This window comes from Chaetodon trifascialis, chromosome 21, assembly GCF_039877785.1.
Source record: "Chaetodon trifascialis isolate fChaTrf1 chromosome 21, fChaTrf1.hap1, whole genome shotgun sequence".
In the NCBI taxonomy this organism is placed as follows: domain Eukaryota; kingdom Metazoa; phylum Chordata; class Actinopteri; order Chaetodontiformes; family Chaetodontidae; genus Chaetodon; species Chaetodon trifascialis.
The window spans coordinates 17,289,550-17,294,961 of record NC_092076.1 but is presented as its reverse complement, the minus strand read 5'-3'; the positions used below and the strand labels follow the sequence as shown (position 1 = coordinate 17,294,961).

The window sequence follows — 5,412 nt, the reverse complement described above, 5'->3', positions numbered from 1 at the left end:
CGGAAGGAGGGGAGGGGGGCGCGATGACGGGCTGCGTTTTGTGGAAATGTTGCGCATGAACAAGCAGCTTTTGAAAACGCGCTTCATTTGCGTCACGGCTCGGCTGTTCGTTTGCTCTCTTGCAACTGGCCTCATACTGATAACAGCCGAGAAGCACATGATGTGGAGCACCGGCGACAAAACATCATAATGGGATAACTTTATTTGGTTGGCTTGCTAATTGGCCCCTATTAGAGAGCAGCGGTTATTATGCAGTAAAGAAAACAAAGTTTCCTTTCTTTCATACTGAATATTCATTCAATTCATATATTAACATCAACATCGATTATTGGCGCAATGGCTACATATTTTATTGATGTATTTATTCATTGTCAAAGGTTTTTATGAGGTCAAACGGGTTATTTCGACACACTGTTTTATAGGCTGGTAGTTTCTATGGCGACTCCTATCAGAAGGATTTATCATTTTTTCAATGATCTTTAAACAGCCTGCAGTAATGACTTAGAAAACCTTCCACATCTCTGCAAACATGCCTCTGCCTCCTGATAAAAGTATGTTTGGTTGACTGGGTCAAATAAGCTAAATGACGTTTAACCTACTGTAAACTGGACATACAAATTAAGGGTAATTAGTCATTTATTTATTTTTATCTTTATAGCCGACTCTCGGGCCATTTTCACTCTTCTTTGTGTTTTCCCCTCGCCATCATCAATCACGGCCCAATCATCTCTTGGTGTTAGGTGAATACAGGGCCAGCCTGTCATCAAAGGCAGCGGGGTCGCCCTTATCACCCGCCGTCCCGCAGGTGTAGAGCTCAGTCCTCTCTCTCTTTCTAAAATGACAGCAGGAGCTCTGCGCCTCTGGTTCGTCCTAGCTATGCAGATCAGATGGGTCACCCTGCTCGCTATCCGACAGGGCGGTTTGGATGCGACGAAGACGGCGAACGAGAAGCTAGACGCTTTGGTCCATCTGAAGGATTTACCTCGGGGTCCAGTGGTGGCTCCTCACAAGAAGGCGCCTCAGTTTATGTTGGATCTTTTTAACGCGGTGTCCGTCTCCGATGGGACCCCGAAAAGCCAAAAGGAGATTCTGGAGGGAAACATAGTGCGGAGTTTCGAGGATAAAGGTGAGTAAAATCTATCAAAATGGCATTAACTCACCAACTACAATTGTTTTGCGAGAGTGCTTGTTGGAAAATATATTGAGTAAACTGCTGGCAATACATCAGCACTATTTGATCAGAGTGCGTAATTGTTATCCAAACGTACAATTACGCACGATTACGCGCGGCTAGCGTTCCTCTTAAACAGATCATTTGTGACATTTCTTTATCAAAACATAATTTGAACGTGTCACTAAAGATGTGTTTGACACTTTTCTACACGCAGGTCATGCTGGAGAGAGGTTTCACTTCTTCAATCTGTCGTCTTTCGGCAGAGACGAGAGAATGATCAAAGCGGAGTTCCGTTGGTTCAGAAAGAAACAGAAGTTTTACCTGGGAAAGTCATATGGGCCTCATTTCTATAAGGTAAAATCTCTTCTGTGTGACATTATTTAATCTGTGGCCATGTAGGCATTTAATTAATGAGTAGCCTAAATTAGAACTTGTGCAAAGTGCAGATACCATCAGAGACCAGAGAGCAATAGGACAGATAATGTCATTTTTCTGAGCAGTATTTTTGTGTAGTTTCACACTGAACAAATAACTCTTGCTTTAGTGTTTGCAATAACTAACCCAGTAAGCCTTTAACTTGATGGGGAAGTGCTGGGACCCAGTTTATTGCACTAACAGCTTCATGTTGTGACTGCTCAGGTGGATCTGTATGAGGTGCTGGACAGCCGAGTGAAGCCATGGAGAGGAAACCTCATCACCTCCAGACTGGTGCCCCTTTACACACAGGGATGGGAAGTCTTCAATGTCACTCAAACGGTCACCATCTCCCTATTTTTTGTTTAACTTGTTGTATTCTTCTATCTTCTGCTCATTTCAGTGCCTTTATACATAAATGTGTTTGAGCTGTGTTTCATCGGAGTGAAGGTTATTCATTTCTCAGCTAAAGTGTTTAACCTGTTCAATCGTGCTCTGAATCTCAGGTGTCAAAGTGGATCTGCAACAGTCAGGAGAACAACGGCATCCTTGTGGTGACCACACTTCCTTCTGGTAACTGGATGGAGTCAGTGACAGACACCAGTGCCTACCTGGTCATATTTTCAGATGATGGGAGAACAGGAGCATCAAACCAGTCCTACCTGGGTAAGGTGATGGCTGTGGTATGAGTGTATTATATAGGGTGGAAGATACTGAGCATGGGCAGGAGAGGGGAGTTTATCTGTCTTTAGTTTCCATTTCAGTACAATAGTCATTATTTGCATGGAACCCCATCTTCTCATTACATGAATTAGTATCATGTCACTTCTATGTGTCTTGTTCTTCTCGTAGTATAATTAACTTTAGACTGAAGTTTTGTTGCTGCTATTAACATTTTATAAATATATTACAGAAACCAAAAAGCCTGAAAATGAAATACTTTGTATTCATGATGCTATTCTAATCTATGATCATCTTCCTCTTTCGATAGGACAAGGCCAACCTGCAGCAGCAGCAGCAGCAGCAGCAGCAGCAGCAGCAGCAGCAGCAGCAGCAGCGGCAGCGGCAACACCTGAGCTCCACAACCACCGCAGCAGGAGACGACGTGCATCTCCAGGTCTCTTGCCCCACAGCCGCTCCCAGTCCTGCCAGCGGGTGCCCCTCTTCGTTGACTTCGAGGAGATTGGCTGGTCTGGCTGGATCATCTCTCCCAGGGGATACAACGCCTACCACTGCAAAGGCTCCTGCCCATTCCCCCTGGGGGGAAACCTCAGAGCAACCAACCACGCCACAGTGCGCTCCATCATGCACGCGCTCAAGCTCTCCAGCGATGAGGTAGGAGTGCCCTGCTGTGTTCCAGACAGACTCCAATCCATCAGTTTGTTATATTTTGATGATGAAGAGAACGTGGTTTTGAAGCAGTATGACGACATGGTGGCGTTAAGCTGCGGCTGTCACTGACTGGCTGTGCACCTCCTGCACTTTTAACACTGGGACAATGAGAGATGGGGAGATGATGGTTTGCTTGAGTTGATTAAAACACTGTATTTCCGTGCATATGTTTAAATATTGTATTATTTTGAGAAATAAAACAGCTATCCCTCAACTATGAATCAGTGCACTTTTGTCTAGCTTAGTTCTTGGATTCCAAAACTTCTCATGAAAGGATGCTTAAATTTACCATAGACTTGTGATGAAAAAATACTGATTTAACAATCCTGAAGCCACAAGTTAACAGAGTGGTGAAAGGTAAAATTAAGAAAGCCTGAAATAAACTGAAATGTAAATAGAATGTTTAAAATATACAGGCTGTGTATTTGTGTATTTGTAATATAGGTGAGAAATAGTGTTAAATGTTCATATTTTATTACTTGAATCATCAAAGCCAGAGCAGTTTGATGCAAACCTCTATAATTTAGTTTCATCTTGACAGACTCTGCTTTTTGTTTCAAAGTTCTAATTTGTGTAATACTGCAGCTGAGTAAATGAAGCCAGCATCCAGGCTCTTATTCACTTTCATCATCTCACTCAATCCTGTCACTATGGTAACTGACCAACAGATGGTGATACAGAGTCTTAGTTAAAGACTTCAAACCTAGATCATAATGAAACTCTGCAGCATCTGTATCAGGTTGGGATGACATTTTGATACACACACAAATAAAATGTGGGCACTTATAGAACCACTTTAAAGCTGTTCCAAAATGGAAACCATCCTTGTAGAGTAATTGTTCACTCATAAATTTAGAATTTTTTTTTTGTTAATCAGCGAGTGAATTGCCAAATGCTAACAAATGTTTGTGAACATGTGGCGTGTTCATTGCTTGCTGAGAGCACTGTACAAAAAAAAAAAAAAAATGTCACCGTTATCTGTAAATTAATGATTATTGAATCACCAGTCATAACTGTTCTAATCATTCATTTAAAAAAAAAAAGTGCTTCAGTAGTTTGGAATATAATTTGTTTAGACGTATTTTACATGAAGAATGACACTGAAGTGAAATTAAAAACACCAGTACAAGTCTGTAACAAACAGTTGTTTTTTTATTGGAATGGATCACAGACACAATATAGCCCTGCTTTATTCTAGTTTAGAAAAGTTCAAATGCAACAAGCTTGCAAAACCAATTCTCCACCATGTCCTCTGCATATTAAAAAACATGAATTGCAATAATGCCAGTTCAGGCTTTGAGACAGTATAAATTAAACGTGTGTTGTATTAAACACGTGGTGGAACTGTTTCAACTTCAGCATGCAAAAGGTTTTCAAAATGTAGTTTTGTGGACGTGATCAGTTGAAAACAATATCATATAAATCAATGGCATATTTTTGAATGAACACTATTTGTTTCAAGTACTACTGAGAGCTTAAGTGACTGCAAACTGTGGTGAAAAAAGAAATCTCAAGGCGAGAAACTTTGCAGGTAATAAAACAAAAAGCCACAATACCCGAAAAGCAGTGGAGACTTCAATACCACTGTCGATGTATGTAACAACCTGACAGCATTTACAATAAATACTCCACATTTACATTCAAGCTAACCCTCTCTGTTTACACTTAAATACATTATGTACATGGATCATCCATGTCCCTTTCATCTCTCTCACAATTGCACATTATGTTACACAAATCCGTCAACCCAGCATACAACTATCATCAATTCACAAATTCATTATCTGATGCCAGTTCAAACTCAAGTCGAACTCGCTCCTCCTCACAAAACTGATTGGGGCATCAGTCGTTTCACAAAGCCCCCACAGTGTCTCATGTAAGTTAAGGCAAGTAAAGCAAAACAAGGATCAGACACTTGAAGGAAAAATCCACCCAAACACTTCAACTCTGTTCAAAATCAAACAGATGTTGGCAATGTACCTTGCATTTCTGGGTCCATTTTGTTGCTCATGGTGTATTTCTTATTCAGTATACAATAGGCCAAACATCCTGTTAAAATATCTCTACTGCAGCTACAATGGTATTTAACATTAGAAGATATTTGAGAGCTTCTTTCGAGAGTTGTCACCTTGCACCGACAATTCAACAATCAAACGGGGAGAAATTCATGAATGAACATTAATTAATGTTGCTTTCTTAAAATCCTTGTGTCAAATGTAAGATATGACTAACTAAGAGTCAGAGTAGACAAGGCAGCAGGTGTGGGAACACCCAAAATAAAAACTTGAAAACACATGAACATAAAATAATCCCTGGAATGCAATGACTGTCACATTTTAAAGAATGATACAAAACAGCACAAGCAGAGGGGGGATTTTTCCTTTCAAACCTCATGTCCTATCAGCTTGGACAGTCTAGCTCCTCAGTGCCGA

The 5,412-nt window shown here is 40.8% G+C and overlaps 1 protein-coding gene across 1 annotated transcript; it reads left to right on the top strand.

The window, feature by feature from the left end:
* The first annotated feature begins 837 nt into the window (after nucleotides 1-837).
* On the top strand, nucleotides 838-3,049 carry LOC139350231 (bone morphogenetic protein 2-B-like). The gene is made up of 5 exons (XM_070991478.1): nucleotides 838-1,126; nucleotides 1,389-1,528; nucleotides 1,814-1,930; nucleotides 2,095-2,254; nucleotides 2,634-3,049. Exons 1-5 carry the CDS (start codon nucleotides 838-840, stop codon nucleotides 3,047-3,049), a joined length of 1,122 nt encoding a protein of 373 aa, XP_070847579.1.
* Nucleotides 3,050-5,412: the final 2,363 nt, after the last annotated feature.

Bases quoted from the DNA above. Each gene is read 5' to 3' on its own strand.
- LOC139350231 (XM_070991478.1), top strand. From the start codon at position 838: ATGACAGCAGGAGCTCTGCGCCTCTGGTTCGTCCTAGCTATGCAGATC. The intron at 1,529-1,813 runs GTAAAATCTCTT...GTGACTGCTCAG, and splicing joins ATGGGCCTCATTTCTATAAG to GTGGATCTGTATGAGGTGCT. The intron at 1,931-2,094 runs GTCACCATCTCC...TCTGAATCTCAG, and splicing joins TCTTCAATGTCACTCAAACG to GTGTCAAAGTGGATCTGCAA.